Source organism: Phocoena phocoena, chromosome 6 (genome assembly GCF_963924675.1).
Source record: "Phocoena phocoena chromosome 6, mPhoPho1.1, whole genome shotgun sequence".
Lineage (NCBI taxonomy): Eukaryota > Metazoa > Chordata > Mammalia > Artiodactyla > Phocoenidae > Phocoena > Phocoena phocoena.
The window spans coordinates 101,567,792-101,586,062 of record NC_089224.1 but is presented as its reverse complement, the minus strand read 5'-3'; the positions used below and the strand labels follow the sequence as shown (position 1 = coordinate 101,586,062).

The 18,271-nt window shown below is 46.1% G+C and overlaps 1 protein-coding gene across 1 annotated transcript in view; it reads left to right on the top strand.

The window, feature by feature from the left end:
* The window catches only part of CDK5RAP2 (CDK5 regulatory subunit associated protein 2), a 186,844-nt gene that overhangs the window by 54,509 nt on the left and 114,064 nt on the right, over nt 1–18,271 (top strand). The window contains exon 12 of the mRNA XM_065879236.1: nt 7,235–7,453. Coding sequence (XP_065735308.1) covers nt 7,235–7,453 — 219 coding nt within the window. The remainder of the gene's footprint in view (nt 1–7,234; nt 7,454–18,271) is intronic.

Below are 18,271 nucleotides of genomic sequence, written 5' to 3'. Positions count from 1 at the left end.
GGGAGCTCTGAGTGGTCTTTTTTAAAATTAATTAATTTATTTTTGGCTGCGTTGGGTCTTCGTTGCTGTGCGCGGGCTCTCTCTAGTTGCAGTGAGCGGGGGCTACTCTTCGTTGCGGTGCGCGGTCTTCTCATTGCGGTGGCTTCTCTTGTTGCGGAGCACCGGCTCGAGGCGCGCGAGCTTCAGTAGTTGTGGCACGCAGGCTCAGTAGTTGTGGCACACGGGTTTAGTTGCTCCGAGGCATGTGGGATCTTTCTGGACCAGGGCTCGAACCCGTGTCCCCTGAATCGGCAGGTGGATTCTTAACCACTGCGCCACCAGGGAAGTCCTCTGAGTGGTCTTTAGTAGAAGAGTTCACTCAGTCTAATTAAAGGAACGTCTTCTGCAGCTTTGGGTGCTTCTCCAGCCCCTTCCTCAATATGACAGTGAAGATGGTGACCACTACGCCCACAGTTAGGAGTGCTGAGCTTAGGCTGTGCCAGGAGTAGACCTTGCGAGATGTGTGGATTATCTCATTTAATCTTCACCACCCTGCGGGGAAGGTAATTTTCACCCCCCTTGTATCTGAGGGGTTTGTGAAGTTCAGTGAGGGTATACAGCTTATTCACGGTCACACAGCTTTGCAAATGACAGGACCAGGGTTTAAGTGTGGTAATTGCTGCTAATAAAAGCTGCCATTTATTGAACATGTACTATGTGTCAAGCCCTGTGCCAGGTGTTCTCCGTGGATTAGCTCAATAAATCTGTACAGCCGCGCCAGGAAGTAGGCACTGTTAATATCCTTGTTTCCTGCTGAGGAAATCCAGGTTCAGAGATTCAAGTAGCTTGCTCAGGGTCACAGGAGCGGTAAGTGAAAGAGCTAGGATTTGACCCCTGAATCAGTCTCGCTCCCAAGCCTGTGCTTTTCCCTTCACCCCCTACGTCTCCTCACCTGGCTTGCCTGCTCCCTGCCAGCTTTCTGTTCCAGGCTTTGGTTATTTGACCCGCCTTTTGTTTTCCCTCCAGCGTTGCACAGCAAGGGCTCCTGCGGGTCATCCCCTCAGTCTTCCCTCTTTCTTGCTAATTTTAGTTCAGTGTGTTTTTTTTGTTTTTTTTGTTTTTGTTTTTTTTGCGGTACGTGGGCCTCTCACTGTTGTGGCCTCTCCCGTTGCGGAGCACAGTCTCCAGACGCACAGGCTCAGCGTCCGTGGCTCACAGGCCCAGCCGCTCCGCAGCATGTGGGATCTTCCTGGACTGGGGCACGAACCTGCGTCCCCTGCATCGTCAGGCGGACTCTCCACCACTGCGCCACCAGGGAAGCCCAAGTTCAGTGTTTTGAATTAACATTTTCTTCCCATGTTTCTAGTTTCCCTCTACAGTGTATACCTGTTACTAATAACTAATGAATCAGTAATGCTCCATCATGGGATTAAGCCCATACTGCCTTAAAGCACCACCCTCCCACTTCTTCCTCCCATGTTGTTTTTGGTTATAAAGTAGAAGTTAGGAGTTAAATCTAATTTAAGACTGTTTGGTTCTTCATATCCCATGCCTTATCTTTTCAGAGCTTTGGTTCACAGTAAGAGTAATTGAAGTAATTTGGTTTAAGTCCGGGTGCACTAGAAGCAGAGACAAATCTCTTGTCTTTGGACTTGCAGACTTGCCTTCCCCACCATTTTGACAGTGGTTGATGAAATGGAGCTGAGATTACACTTTACACTGAGTTTTTTCCCCTTGCTTAGAAAATAACAAGCCTTAAAAGCTGAATTCTTGGTAAAACCAATTCCTTGAGAAGAAAAAGTGTATGTTGGTAATTGGTAAGCAGAGACCAGACATCCTTACGTCTTGTGATGTTTTACTTGTTGGGCCTTGAAGGAAGGAAAAGAGTCTTAGATGTTTGCGTGTTACCCAGACTTATTACATCCATTGATTAATTTCATAACCCTCAGTCCTAGTCAAAAAGTGATCTTTGAGGTCTTGTAGTTTACAGTGTTGGCCGGGTTTCTCATCTTGCAAGGTATGGAGATCAGACACTGTTGAAATTCCTCAGGTTCTGCATGGCACGTTGGCTGTTCAGAGAGCACTCATTTAATCCTTACCCACGGAGGCAGAGTGCTCACCCGTTTGACAGGTTGCCAGTACTTGAACTCAAAGTCTGACTCCAAAGTCTCTGCTCCTTCCATTTTTCTGATTATGTGTGTGAGTCAATACACACCAGACCCTTACATCGGCTAATTCATTGTGAGGTGTGTATAATTTGAATATTGCGCAGACATTTGAAAATGCATTGTCTTTCACATTTTGGGCCCTTTTTGGGATGTCAAATGATTTGAACTAATTGCAGCATGAGTATAAGAGCTAAAGCTCACAGGGGTGGCATCAAGCGTGACAGTGACAAGTGGTATTCAGACTCTTGGAGCAGTTGCCACAGTGCAGAGAGGTAGATTCTAATCACAGGTGTGACTCTGTGAAGGTTGCAGTGTGGCCTGGCTGTGCTACCTCTGAAGCCATTTAAACAACGTATTTTCAAATTGGAAGTAGCGGTTATGTCTCCTCCCCTCCCTGCTCGGCTTTATAAAAGTAAAATTGCACACTGCAGGAAACTCATAAAATATTTAAAATGGTGGAAAGAGGTTGATAAAAGTCACCAGTAAGTAAACTCACGTCTAAAGATGTTCACTGTTAGCACCTTGACTCTTTTCAAAGCGTATTTGTACATATATATATATCACCTTTGAAAAATTAAATAGCATTATAATATGTATTTTGTTATGTAATCTCTTCTGTTTTCATTTAGCGTTCTTTCCCTGGCAGTATATATAGATCTAACCAATCTTTAAAAAAATATATTTTGAGATAATTGTAGATTCACATGCAGTAGACTTCTGTATACTCTTTACCTAGTTCTCCCAAAGTTAGCATCTTATGTGACATAGGACAGTGTCACAACCAGGATATTGGTGCAATCTGTTGGCCTTACTCAGATTTCAGCAGTTTGATGTGCAGTCATTTGTGTGTGTGTGTGTGTGTGTGTGTGTGTGTGTGCGTGTGTGTGTTGTGTGCTTTTTATACAGTCTTTTTAAACAGCTGCATATAGTCCATTATATGTAGGTATCATATTATTTTTACTGTGAAGAACCTGGGGTGGGACACGAATTTGAATCCTAACTCTGCTTCACTAACTTGTATCATCTTGGGCAAGATATTTGCACTCTCCCAGTCTGCTTGCTCATTGTAAAATCTGGGTAGTCACATTTATGTCACATAATCCTTACAAGGATTGAATAAGAGCATGTATCTGGGCACAGGTGGTAACTTAGTAAATGTTAACTCACCCTTAAGTTGGGTGATGTAGTTCTGGCATAACAATATAGTAGTTTTTACTTTGGTCTATTTTCAGATTCTCAGTTAATGGTGTTATACACGTAGCTTTTAGTTTGAGGAAACTCCCCATATTATCTCTTGATTGGGAATGAAAGATAATGGAGTAAGTGATGGAAAAGGGAACCTAGATTTATTTATCCTGCACCTGCTGAAATGGGACTTTATGTGTCAGATTTTACCTTCACAACAACCCTGTGAAATAGAGATCATTCTCACACATGAGGAAACAGAACTTCAGAGAAGTTAACTTCTCCCAAGTCACACAGCTAGAACTGGTCTTTGAACTCTGGGCCTTCTGACTCTTTCTTTATTGAACTCATCATGTTTCTGTACTGTGGGGAAGAACAATTTGTTTCATATTATTTGGGCTTTAGTTTCTTTTTTAGGGGGGTGGGTAGGGGGTGCTTTAGTTTGTGACCATGTCTAACTGGGTCAGGTATTTGCCACCTGATTTATAAACACCTGATTGGTGTTAATAGAATCTGAAAGTCAGGGTGTCTTGCAGGAAAAGGTAAAAAAAATTCTCCAAAGAAGTTTTCCAGAGGGCCATCTCAGGGAAAATTAACATGGAAAGTATTTTTATGAAGTGAATCGAATGTATGAATTTGAATTCTTCGAGCTCAGATTTTTAAAGAGGCTTTGTTACCGTTATTTACATGATAATCCCACAGAACTTTGATCGCTTGATAATAGCTATTATTTTAGTATCAACCATTGCTATCCTTTGTTTAGCAAGCTCCTAACTGGTGTTCTCCCCTTGAATTCAGTCTGCTTGTTTTAATTTTTTGTAGTTTATTGGTGTTAACTGGAATCTCCCCAGGAATGGGCAAGACAGAATAGTGCTCTGGGAAGAACACAGGCTCTGGAGTCGTTTGAATCCCGGATTTAATCACTTACGGTCTGATGACAGGCTAGTCATTTAACAGTTTTGAGCCTCAGTTACTTAAATAGGGATAATAATGTGTACTTTGTTAGGGTCCTGTGAGAGACTGAGATATAATATGTGTAAAAGTGCCTGGTTTAACCCCGCATACATAATCAGTGCTTAATAAAAGGTAACTATGAAAACTGTTCAAGGTGAGCGTTTTCCCAAATCATTGTTTACCTTCTTTTCTCTTTCGGAGTTTATTTAAATAAACACTGCCCCAGATACATTTTTTGGGTGGGCCTGTGACCTAGGTTTCCCATTTCTTTTTATTTATTTTAATTTTAAAGGAAACTAAAACAGAAGCTTCTATAAAACCTACTTTGGAATTTGAATGGCTTTCTCCCTCAGCGTCTGTTGCTGTGTCCTAGACAATAGTTGGGGAAGCATGGGACCAAATGGCTGGGTTGTAGGGGCTCGGGAACAGCGGAACCCCTCTGCCTCCAGAGTGACTGTGGTTGTAGCCTACCTCTGCTGAACAGCTAGGACTTCACTGTCGACAGAGGCAGAGATGGATTTCTTGGGAAGGCCCGGAAGCTGGGACCAGTCCCTTTACTCCACAGTCTGAGCTGCGACCTTGACAGCTTGAGTGTCCCTTGCTTTAAAATTTTTAATCTTGTCCTCAATCTAATTCAAAAGACAGATTTTTTAAAAAGTTAATTTTCTTCTGAGTATAAGTATTATATATGTTTCAAAAATTTTTTCAGAAGACTGGCAAGAAGGGAAAAAAGGGAAATCAGGAAGTTCCCCAACCACTATTAATGCCTTGTTGTTTTTCCTTCTAGGCTTTATCCTATGCATAGATTTTATTTTTTAGATCATTTACAATTTGATTTTTATTTTAATTTATTTATTTTTGGCTGCGTTGGGTCTTCGTTGCTGTGCACGGGCTTTCTCTAGTTGCGGCGAGCGGGGACTACTCTTCGTTGCGGTGCACGGGCTTCTCAATGTGGTGGCTTCTCCTGTTGTGGAGTACGGGCTCTAGGCGCTCGGGCTTCAGTAGTTGTGGCTCGCGGGCTCTAGAGCGCAGGCTCAGTAGTTGTGGAGCACGGGCTTAGTTGCTCTGCGGCATGTGGTACCTTCCCGGACCAGGGATTGAACCTGTGTCCCATGCATTGGCAGGTGGGTTCTTAACCACTGAGCCACCAGGGATTTTTTTTTTTAAATGTAACATAGTGACTTAGAAATATTCACATATTATCAACTTTTTGTAAATGTAGTTTTAAGGTTTTATTGTGTGGCTTTGTCATACTTTTTTCGCTTTCATATTCTTGCACACCTAGGTTGTTTCTTATTTTTCACTGTTTTAAGTAGTTCTTTGATGAATGACTTTTTTTTTTTTTAAAGAATTTATTATTTATTTATTTATTGGCTGTTTTGGGGTCTTCATTGCTGCACGTGGGCTTTTCTCTAGTTGCGGCGAGCGGGGGCTACTCCCTGCCACGGTGCGCAGGCTTCTCACTGTGGTGGTCTCTCCCGCTGCAGAGCATGGGCTCCGGGCACAGGGGCTTCAGCAATTGTGGCTCGCAGGCTCAGTAGTTGTGGCACACGGGCCTAGCCGTACCGCGGCATGTGGGCTCCTCCCGGACCAGGGCTCGGACCCATGTCCCCTGCACTGGCAGGTGGACTCCCAACCACTGTGCCACCAGGGAAGCCCCAATGACTTTGTATATAAGGCTTTTCCCCCTTATATTTTGGATTCTTCTCCGAGATTGAATCCTAGGAATAGAATTATTGGGATGATTGTGAACATCTTTATATAATACACACATACTTGACGTACATAATCTGTCCATGGGGAGTTCTATCAATGTACATTCCTGCCAGCATATTTCTTGGCTTCTAGATGCTTGGTCAGTTCTTGAAACGTGAATGTTAATTGTGCCATTTCCCAATAAGTTTGCCAGCACTGGGTATTCTCATTAAAACAATTTCACTTGTTAAGTGAAAGCTTGTTTTAATTCGCTCTTTTTGATTAGTGGTGAGTTACGACATTTTTTCATATGCACGATAATCACATATGTATTTTCTCTAATAAACTGTATTAATGAAATAAACATGTTCTTGACACGCGTAGACCTCCGACTCTGCTGAACTTGTAGCCTCTTGAGGTGGCTATCGATTACTAGGTTGACCCTCCTTTTTCTCTAGATGACTGTGGGTTTATCTCTAACAGAGATGAACATTGCCAGTGCTTGAATCCATCTCTGCTTTTCAAATAAAATTCTTTATTTTCTATCTTTTAAAAATAACTTAGGGCTTCCCTGGTGGCACAGTGGTTGAGAGTCCGCCTGCCGATGCAGGGGACACGGGTTCGTGCCCCGGTCTGGGAGGATCCCACGTGCTGCGGAGCGGCTGGGCCCGTGAGCCATGGCCGCTGGGCCTGCGCGTCCGGAGCCTGTGCTCCGCGGCGGGAGAGGCCACAACAGTGAGAGGCCCGCGTACCACAAAAAAAAACAAAACAGTACCACAAAAAACAAAGCAAAAAAAAAAAAATAAAAAAATAACTTAAATTGGTTTTTTAAACTATTACAGAAATAACATGCTCACTAACCTTACAACATTTGAAAATACAGAGAAGTAAAGGAAAAAAATCATCTGTATTCCCACCCTACTAAATACAGTTACTACTAACATTTTGTGCTTTTCTTTCTCATCTTTAAAAAAAAAGTTTTTACACAATAATTGTAGCCTTTTCCCCCTTAACATCAACGTTGTAACATAAACACTACCCTGTGTTATTTCAAAACTTTCATATTATTTGTGCTGTGGGTCCTGAATGTTATGTTAATCTCCACCTCCCTCCACCCCACCCCCACCCCCCCCACCCCCCCCCCCACCAAAAAAAAGAAAAACAAAACTGGTGAACAAGGAGCACCGATTTCTTGGTTTGTTTGCTGAGTTGTGAAAATCAGCCCAGCTCCCCTTCCCCTCCTCTTCTTCTAGGGGTCTGAAGATTACGAGGCTGCTCTGTCAGAAAAGGCAGCCCTTTTGGCTGAGCTGTGCTCAGAAAACCTCACCAAGAGCACAGAGAACCACAGACTGCGTAGGAGCATTAAGAGAGTCAGCCGGGAGCTGAGCGACCTGCAGCGGGAGAGGGAGAGACTGGAGAAGGAGCTGGGGGCAGCCCACCGAGAGAGGAGCAAGGGAGACCGCATCACCCACGTGAGTGCCGCTCGGCCCTCGAGGTAGTGGGCAGGGCGCTTGCGCTGGCCGGGGCTCTTTGGCTGTTTTAGGGAGACAGATATTCATCGCCAAAAGCTTAGAAAAACCGGAAGAATATAAAATATTTCACTCACCATCTCATCACGTAGAAATGACCAGTCTTAGCTATTTGATGTTCTAGTCCTTTTATTCTCTCTCTCTTTCTGTCACACACACGCACACACACACACACACACGTGTGCACATTATTGGTGTCAAGCTGAAAATGCATTTTTGTATTGTTTCTTTTTTTTGTTTTTAATTCAATGTTCTCCCTTTGGTGTGGGGCCGTCATGAGTGTTCTTCAAAAACGTGTTTTTTTGTGTGTGAACATAACGGTTCATCACTTGAATGTGCTACAGTTTATTTAACTAGTCCTTACTGTAGGATGTTTAGTTCATTTTATATATATATATATATATATTTGCCTTATAACAAAGGCTGCAGCAAACATCCTTGTACATAAATATTTATCCACTGATTATTTCCTGATAGAGGTATAATTACTGGGTCAAAGAGTATGAATATTTTAAAGACTATTTCATAGATACACCCAAATTGTTCTCCAGAAAGATTATACCACGTTGCCCTAGGTGAGAGTGATCTTTTTTTAAGACTACTCTATTTAGCATTGGATGTTAGTATTTCAGAAATTCTCTCTGAATTTGGTAGACAAAAAAGTTGATCTTTTACAGTTTCTGTTAGGTTTAAATGTAAGTATTCCACATCCTGAGAGTCACGTCCAGATCCACAGCCTCGGTGCAGTCGGGTAGCACAGGGACTGAGTCTGAGTGATTGTTGACACTCAGGTTAAACGAATTCCCTGCACGGGCGCCTGGGGCAGGCAGAGTCATTGGAGTAGAGAGCTCGAAGGAGAGCCCGCAGGTACCAGAGGTTAGTTCTCTGGTGGCTGCTGTTGGCAGGGACGGGACGTCAGGACCGTAGTTTGAAATCCTAAGGCTGGCACTGACAAGAGGATTGAAATATAAATGTTTGTCTATTTTAACAGAAATTTTAATGAACATCAAGAGAGCAATAATGGAAACTTAGGAAAATAAGAAAATGTCGCCTATAATTCCACCACCCTCATAAAGTAACTCTGTTTTTCAGTATCACCCTTTAGTCCTGGTGCATTTGGGGCCCCAGTCCAATCAGAGGCTAAATGCTGTTGTGTGTTCTTTGATCACTTTCTCTCTCCTGGCCGTCTCCCTGTGTTGTGTAGGCTCCAGAGCAGTCATGCTGAATGATGCATACGCTTCACTGAATAGATTTCACACGATTTACTTAATAATAATTTCCTGCTCTCTTGGACATTTTGGCTGTTTAAGTAATGCCACAATGAACATCTTCGGGCATAAAGGCATTTTTTTTTTTCTTGAAATCCCAAGGATAGATTCTGAGGATTATACTAGTTAATCATGCTGCCAAATTGTTTGTCCAAAGGGCTCGCCCAGTTTATGATGCCACCAGCAGTATTGGTGTATACCGGTTTATTGCATGTTATTAAAAGACCTGTCTGATCTTTATTCAATGTTACTGAAAACCAAATGTATCTAGTTGAGATGCTGATGGAAGTATATGGCATGAGCCCTGAATGTTTTATTTTTTCCTTAAGGGAGGTGAAAATGTTATACATGACGAAATGCAAAGCAGTGTAAGACCCAGAGCTAATTCATGCAGCTTACGTAGTCAGTGCGAAAGATCCTCATGGGACAGAGTAGTCAGGGAAGCCTTCTAGAGGAGATGACACTTAAGTTGAGTGAGCAGTGTGAGGTCTGAGTCGTGTGCCTCTGTGGATGAGGTAAAGAAAAGACTGGCCAGAGGGTCCTTCTGTAGAGGTCAGTTTTCATAACCAATTCTTAGATCCTTCACTGTTGGATAACTTTTTTTTTTCAGTTTAGTTTGTCCCCTCCACCCCCCTGTATCATATAAAAATGTTTATTCAATAGAAATTGGATTCGGGAGATACACACACACACACACACACACACACACACACCTAGGTGTATAAAATATGTAATTGTTTCTTTACATTATAACTTACACTTGAAATGGCTATATAACATTACATCAAGTGGATACGCTGTAATTTATTTACCAATCCCTCTATTATCAGACAATGTTGGTTCCATAATTCACTTATTCATGAAAACTCTAGTGCTTCTAAAAGAATTTTGGACTGCTGTTGATAAGATTTATTCCTAAGTAACATGCATACGTCTTCATAAGGAAGCAAGGAGTGCTTGGCAAGGAATAGAAGGGGCATGTGACAGTGAGAGGGAGAGACTAGAGTGAAGTATACTACGGGTGGGAGTTTTTTTTTTTTTTTTTGCTGGGGATAGAAACCCAGCTTTAAGTAACTTAGGCAGAAAGGGGAATGCATTGCCTTGGGTAACTAAATGGCTGGAAGGACAGGGGTGACAGGAACTCTGCCGGCACCGAGTCCGTGTCTCTCTGAGAGCTGGCTTCTCTTTCTTTTTTTTTTTTTTTTTTTTTTTTGCTGTACCCGGGCCTCTCACTGTTGTGGCCTCTCCCGCTGCGGAGCGCAGGCTCAGCGGCCATGGCTCACGGGTCCAGCCGCTCTGCGGCATGTGGGATCTTCCCAGACCGGGGCACGAACCCGTGTCCCCTGACTCGGCAGGCGGACTCTCAACCACTGCGCCACCAGGGAAGCCCCAGTTTAGTAAATGAGATGAAGGAGGACCCTCACACCCCACTACCCCTGTTGTCCCCTGGTCTGGAGGGCCAGACAGGTGAGGTATCAGAGGCCAACTTGGGTCACACGCTCATTCTTTGTCAGAAGTGAGTGTGTGTGTGGTTGTGCGTGCATGTGTGCGCACGCACGTGTGTGTGTGTGCGTGTGAGCTCGTGTATCATCACTGGCCGCTTCCCCTAGAACCCCATGTTTGGAGGGAGTGAGCAGTTATCCAGAGAAGGCGCGGCTTTGTTTCAGGGCCGTGGGCACCAAAAAGCAGCAGTGCCTCTGGATGCTCACATCAGGTGAGCCTGCCTGTGACTCAGGGCTTCCTAGTGTCTCATCACGGCTGCTTTTCTACATTGAGTCCTGCACGTTTCTGACAAGAGGATCTGGCCGTGGTTTCTTTCTTTTTGAGCATGTATCGCATCACAACGGTATCTCTGCTTAACTTCTGGTTTTATCCTAAGAATGTGACTGTGTCCATCTCGTGAGCATGCTTTGCACCCGATCTTGGGGGCACTGGCCTGTTCAGCGTCTGGGGAAACCTGCTGGGGGTGACTTTGCTTTATGGTGTTAGGACGCCTGCAGAGGCAGAGTGTAACCCACCAGCCTTGCATGGCTTATCAGCTGGTTCTGTTAACTAGGCTCTTTAATTAACTAGAGCCTCCCACTCACCAGCTGCTATTGCTGTTGCTTTTGGATTGAAACAAACAAAACCCCAGGCCTTTTGGTGGCCCCTGTGTCTGGCTTGGCAATGGAAAGGACTCCCATTCATGCATTCAGCCACACTGAACGCTTTGTGCAGGCCCTCAGCTCTGCCTGGGGACAGTTCTGGGACGGAGATAGGAACAGAGTAACCACGGGAGCACAGAGCAGGATTGGAGAAGGCTCCCCGGGAGAGTAACTTTCGAACTGGTTCTGAAGTTTGAGTTGAAGGTTACCAGCCAGGCGAGGGAGACGAGAGTTTCGTATAGGAGGTGAAGGTACACAGATGTGAGAGAGTGTGGTGTTTGGGGGAAGAAGAGTTTGGGGCTGTAGTGGAGGGTGGCTTTAACCTAGAGAGAGGCTGAATTGTAGAGGGCCTTGGATACAGAGTTTGGGAGTGTGGACTTGACCTGCAGGCAGTGGGGCCCCTGTCGAGGGGGAGTTGAGCAGAGGATTGTTAGGATCAGGTCTGCAGTTTAGAGAGACTTGTCTGATGGAGGTCTGGAGAATGGGTTGCCTGCGGAGAGCCCGGAGACAAGAAGATGAGAAAAGGTACGTGACGTGTGTCAGGCTCCGGGGGGTCGGGGATGGAGGGGAAAAAGAACCTGCTCCTCTGTAATGGAGCCGCTCAGGTGTGGCTTCTGGGCTGTCTGGGTGCATACTAAAGCTCCCCTCCAGGACTCGTGAATACTCAGCATTTACTCAAACTTCACTGCATCCCACAGGTAGAGCTGAAAAACACCGGTAAGAAAATGTGTTCCAAACACTGGTCTTTTTCTCAGTCCACATTCAGCTCCATCCTCAACACCCTCTGTTAATGAAAACTGCTGTTACAGAGTGATAGAAATGAAGCAGATATGATTTCTTAGGTGTATTCTTCTCCAGTGTACTTTCCAGTTAATACAAGGACTGCCTGTCTTTCCCTTGGTGCTCACAGCCCTGTGATTGGGCATACAAAAGGTTTTTCCCATTTTATAGATTAATCAGAGCCTCAGAATTTTTGTTTTTCTTTAATAAATTTATTTATTTATTTTTCTCTGTGTTGGGTCTTTGTTGCGGTGCACGAGCTTTCTCTAGTTGCGGTGAGCCAGGGCTACTCTGCGTTGAGGTGAACAGGTGGCTCCGGCGGCTTCTATTGTGGAGCACGGGCTCTAGGCACGCAGGTTTCAGTAGTTGCAGCACGTGGGCTCAGTAGTTGTGGCTCGCGGGCTCTCGAGCGCAGGCTTAGTAGTTGTGGTGCATGGGCTTAGTTGCTCCGCGACATGTGGGATCTTCCCGGACCAGGGCTCGAACCCAGGTCCCCGGCACTGGCAGGTGGATTCTTGAAATTTTTTTTTTTTTTTTTTTTTTTGCGGTACGCGGACCTCTCACTGTTGTGGCCTCTCCCGTTGCGGAGCACAGGCTCCGGACGCGCAGGCTCAGCGGCCATGGCTCACGGGCCCAGTCGCTCCGTGGCATGTGGGATCTTCCCGGACCAGGGCACGAACCCGTGTCCCCTGCATCGGCAGGCGGACTCTCAACCACTGCGCCACCAGGGAAGCCCCGGAGCCTCAGAATTTAAATGGCTTGATCATGGTCACATAGAAAGTGATAGATATGTGACATGGATCCAAGTCTGTGGACTCTTAATTTCAGGACTTCACCTAAGATACCATGCTGAGGCTATGCCAAACAATATTTATGGTAAGAATACTGTGCTTTTAGCAAAAAGGAAGATTGATACAATTTCAGCTTTCCGGCGGACTACAATAATCCGTTTTCAAGGCCACCCAACTTGAAGTATTTTGGTTATTTGAAGCTTTCAGACTTGTAATTTCTTTCTTTCTGTGTCTCAAAAGCATTTTCAGAGGTTTATGTAAAGTCATAAAATTAAATGAGATTAAAGGCATTAGGGTCACGGAACAATAAGGGTGACCAGTGAAATGGAGGCAGGTGAGTGAGGAGAAGTGCCGCTTGTGAGAGCCGCCGCAGTGCTGAAGAGGGGGACTTAAAATCCAGCTGGGGCTCCTGGCAGCGAAAGTAAAAAGGGGAATTCAGTTACAAGGTCTCTGGTGTCTATAAGAACACGTTAATAAGGTAAAGGGACAGCTTTTGCTGGCACTGAGGCCTGAGGGAAGTATTTCCTCTGGTGGGTTTTTGTAAAGAGTTCTCTGAGCAGTATACAGACTCTTCGACGATACCCCATTCAGTAGAAGCAGTTTTGCACAGGGCCAGGTCAGTGTCACCGAAGTCTGTTAAGCTTGTATTAAGGTTTTCAGTCCCTAGGACTCTCTCTAGCTGTTTCCCATTATTTTCGTTTCTTGGACAAGAATTTGAAAATAAGTGGGAAATACTGCAGCCCTGTTGAGAGATGATCCCCAGCTCAAAGCCTTTGCAGTGGTCCCCTGTCAAGCAGTATGGGCTTTTGTAGCATTGCCTGAATTCTTTCTGATGGCAAGCAAGCCTCTCTTGGATGTGATCAAACCATCCTTTGCTCATGCCAAAAACATGTATTGCCGTCTCATTGTGCCTGCTCTTAAGCATTTTGGAGGGAGACAATGCCTGTCTGAAAATGCAGCTTGGATCCGAGGCATCTGGATTCACTGTGTCTGATGGTGCGTGAACACTGAGACGTTTGGCTGTGAGAGTCAGCTCATTGTTTGTTTGTTTGAATTGCCTGTGATTGCAGTGACCTAGCAGTGCCAGGCAACTCAGCACGTGTGGTGATTTGCAGTTTGCTCATTTGTTTATTCAAGGGACATTTACTGAGCACTGCAGCGGTGCAGGCACTGTCGGTAGGCTCGGGTGAACCCAAGCTTTGGCCTCTACCTCGGAGTCTTTTACGAAAAGAAAGGTCAAAAAGTGAGGGTCTCACGGATAGATTCCCTTTATTGTGTTATACCTCCTTGCCACCAGAGGGACCCACATCCCTTCAAAGAAATTCAGGAGGCCTTTGCAAAACACAAACAAAACCCCCCAGTATTCCCAAGTCGGTGTCCTAACTGTGATGTTTAAAATGTCCTAGCTTCTGTGGTCTAACAGGAATGCTGCTTGGATTCTCACATCCTTGCCCTCACATCCCTTGTTTGGCTCCAGAGACTCAAGGCGCGCGCGCGTGTGTGTGTCTGTGTGTGTGTGTGTGTGTGTATGTCTGTGTGTGTGTGTGTGTCTGTGTGTGTGTGTGTGTGTTCAGGCGTTCTGTGTGCTGCTTGGGGTGGGTGCAGGGAGGAGAGGAACAAGTCATAGTCTTTTTCTTCTCCTTTATAAGCACCGTTTATTAGACATTGGTTTATCCTGTTCCCCAGACCGTCTCATAACGCTCTCGTCTGTTACGAGACCTGTCACCCGCTACTCTTGACAACTGTGTGCTTCAGTACCTGGGCCCTTCGCTCTGTGGGGATGCATTTGCTGGCTGCGGCCCAAAGATCTAATTGAAGTTGTACCCGTCACCCAGCTGGCTAATCCTGTGTGCTTTGACAGGAGCGGGTTTAATTTCAGGGTGGCTCAGCCTGAACCCCTCCGGTTCTCACGTGTGTTTATTGACGGATAGCTCCATTCAAGATGTCTTTTGGTGAACCGTCATCAAAACCTGGCATTTGGAGACAGTGTCTGTAGGCTGTAGGCTAGTTGGTTTAGGGCTAAGACCACAGACCTGAAGTAGTGTGATTTTTACCAAGGGTCAGAGCTCCCCCCGCCCTTTTTCTTAAGGTCAGGTGTAAAGATTTTGAGTCGGTATCCTTGTAGAATGTGCATTTTAAATGACCTGTGTGGGAGAAGTTTTGTCTTTGCAAATTCCAGTTTCTCATAAGAGAGGCACAATGCAGAGACTTGGGAGTCAGACCAGATTTGAATCCTGGTTCCATCGCTTGCTAGCTGTGGGGCTGGGAGCCAGCTACTTAGCCTCTGCAGACTGTGGTGTCCATTTCTTGTCAGAAAACCAGGTATCAGTTGTGAGGATTCTATGAGATAAGGTATAGCACTTAGCGTTATACCTGGTGCATCCTAAATGATCAGTAAATATTAGCTGTTTTGTTGATGCTGATGACGTCCCTGCCTTGGGTGCTAGAAACTTAGCGATTTAGTGGGTGTATTTGGGACAGGGGAAAACAGGGCCGGACTCGGGTTGGAATCTCAGCATCAGCAGGTGCTTAACTCTGAGCTTCCAAGCCAGTTACTTAATTTTTCTAAACTAATGTTTACTCCCCTAAAATGGGGTTAATGATATCTAATTTAGGATTAAATAAATGGATAATAAAATTTAATGCAGGAGTAAATGGCTACTGTGGTTCCTGGCTCACAGAGGGCGATGCTTATTACATTAGATTCCTTCTTTTCCTTCCTCTTTTCCTGCTTTTAATGGTGTGGCAGGTGCTGTCTCAAGACTTGGGGCGACACAGCCCAGCCCACTAGACCCTCTGACGGCCGCTGCTGACTCATAACTGTCCTGCCTTTTCACCCGTCCAGGCAACAAAGCGGTACGTTTCTTCGTCGCTCAGCACTCACCTCTCCTCTGAAGAAAGTGCTCGTCTGTTCCTTTTCAACTGATTAATCCCTCTAGGAAGGACAGGCCCTGGGTGTGGGTGGCTCCTGTGTGGGCCTGCTGGGGAAGCTGGTTTAGAAGGCTGTTCCCATCACTTTTCACAGGGAATTGCTATCGTCTCTCTGGGGTGCAAACAGAGAGGCTTTCCCTTATCTCTGGTTCTTCCTTCATAATTTCTGTGCTAGGCTCTGTCCTGGGCACTGAGAGTACAGGACTGAATCAAGTCAGACACAGTCTCTGAAGGAATCTAGTAGAGAAATATAAAAGAAATGCAGACAAGAGCTGACTAAAGTATAGCATGGTGAGGGCTGATAGAGGGATGGCCCAAGTGCTTTGGGAGCACAGAGAATGCAGCTGTGCTGAGAGAGGTGCCGGGGAGGGGGAGGGAGGCTTCACAGAAGACGTGGGTTTGAGCTGAGACCTGAAGGCTTAGTAGTAGTTTGCCTGGGGGTGAGGGGGACAGGAGGTAGAAATGCATTCCTGGTAGAGGGAAGGCCTGTGCAAAGGCTGGGGCATGAATGAGCCTGGCACGGGGGGAGCGGGGAGGGGGCTGGAGGAGAGAGCAGGTGGGGTTTTAGAGACGTGTGGTGCCTCGCCTGGCGCCTGACAGCTGGGCCTCAGCCCCCGCACAGCTTGAGCTTCAGCACCTTTGTCTGTTCGTTCTTCCCCAGCTTCCTGGTGGAGCCTACATGGAGCTCCCTGCTCAGAACTGCACTGCTCGCAGCCAGTACCGCGCATGTTTGTTGGTCTCTTTGGCAAGGACTGTCTCACTTCAGTGGTTTCTGTTTATTTATTTTTTGAGCATATGAATTCTTTGTTCAGATGAACTCTTCTGGAGAGAAAACATAGAAAAGTAGAGCTGCTCAGGGTGGGGTGGGGTGAGGTAGCAGGCCTGGGAGCCCCTCTCTCCCCACCTCGTCCCGCTCCTGCCTCAGCCCCCAGCAGCCACGAGGCTCCATAGAGCGTGGCTGGAACGCCAGTATCTCCTACTAATTCTGGAGAGTCTTACATCACTGAGTTCCTGTACCTCATTAAGATTTTGGAGAAGTTTCCTTTGTATATTTAAAGGTAACCACTGAGCACTTTGACAAGCTTTCTCACAGTGAAACCTGATAAGATGGAAATTTGATGGATGAGAACCTTCTCATTCTCCATCTGGCTAGAGATAAAATAAACCAGCTGCCTGGAGAAGGAAGTGTGAGGGCCTGGCTTTTCATTTCTAACGTGATTCTAAGATTACAGGGATATTTTATTTTTCATACAGCCCACTTAAAAAGAAAAAAAAAACTGCCCTGAGAGAGCTCTGATATGCAAAGGCAACGCTCAGCTCAGTGTTGGCCCAGAGTGTGCCTGGGAATCTTCAAGGAATATGGCCCATTTGGGTGGAAATCGAGGCAGCTCAGTTCATGGCATCATGCAGACTTGCTGGGGCCACTCTCACTTTAAAGCAGGATGGTGGTCTGGTATAGGATAGGGGTCTTCAAACTTTTTCCCCTTGTCTCTTTGTTCAGAAGCAAATAAACAAATGTACGTAAGGGAGCTCTGCAGATTCCTGCATTAAAACCAAATATAAATTTCCATGCTTTTCCCCAGCCAACCGACTCAGTTTCTGGAGGAAGGCCCGGGAACATGTAGTTAGATGATGCTGAGAGCCGGCCAGGCTTGGGCATTGCTAATCCGAGGGCTTCGCAAGTTCGGTTTGAAAAACCACTAGTTTAGTAAAAAGAACACAGATAGACCTGGTTTTAAATCCTGATTCCACCACTTTTTACTTTGCTTAAGTTGCTTGAGCTCTCTGAACTGCAGTTTCCTGATTGGTACAATGGGTGTAATCAGAACCTCTACTGTGTAGGGCTGCTGGGAGCGGTGGGTGAGGTGCGATGGAGGTAAAGTGCCCAGCGCTCTCTGAGGTGCTGTAGACGTTTATAGAATAAAGTGGTGGGTAACATTTTGGGAGGATGATTGCTGAGGGCCGGAGTAATCAGGGAGGGCTTTGTTCGAAGGAGTGGCCCTTGGATTGGCCCTGGTAAGATAAGCGTGCTGTCTCCAGGCAGAATTGGGGAGATCTTACTATTTTGTTTCCAGATGGAGGGGACGGGCTGGAGGCAGGTGGGGGCCTGGAGTGCTGGTGGAGCAGTTGGGTGAGATAAGGCTAGATAGAAGGTAAGCTGGAGCTGCTGGAGGGAGCCCACCGGAGGGAGCCCAGAGTGACTGCTTGTTAGGAGGCTTCGTCCTGCAGTTAACTCAGAGTCCCTGAAGGGTTCTGGGCAGAGAGGTAATGATCAAAGGAATGGAATGCATGTGGTTTGGCGGGTGAACGCAGTCAGGAGAGCACTTAGACAGCGGTTGCCGTTGACCAGATGGGAGCCACGTGCTGGAGAAGGCAGTGCGGTGGGCTGGAGGGAGGGAGGGGGTGCTTCTCTCTCTGCCCCCAGTGCTTCAGCTTCGCCCGTCCTGCCTTCTAATGCCTCCTCCAGGGAGGAGGAGGGGCTGATCTGGTTAATCAGAGTCCAGGATATTCACTGGGCCGTCCTTGCTCCTGGGTTACTGTACCTTAAGAACACAGCTTCTGGATTCTTCCACTTTCCTGCTGCAGACCTAGCCAGGCTTGGCCCTTGCTGGGCTGGCTGACGTCCTCATTTCCTCAGTCGTCTTCTTTTTCCACTTCTGCCTCTACTTGAGCAAGAGGACTCGGATGGCTCCCTTAAGCTGCATATCCCCTCCCTATTCCCCCCACCCCTGCCCGCCCCCCGCCCCCCGCCCGAAAAAAAAATAAACAGCCCTCAATTTTATTAGAAAGCTCTACTGTGGTTATGAGATTGTCCAGACTTGTACTTTGCTTCTCAGTCTGCGATTG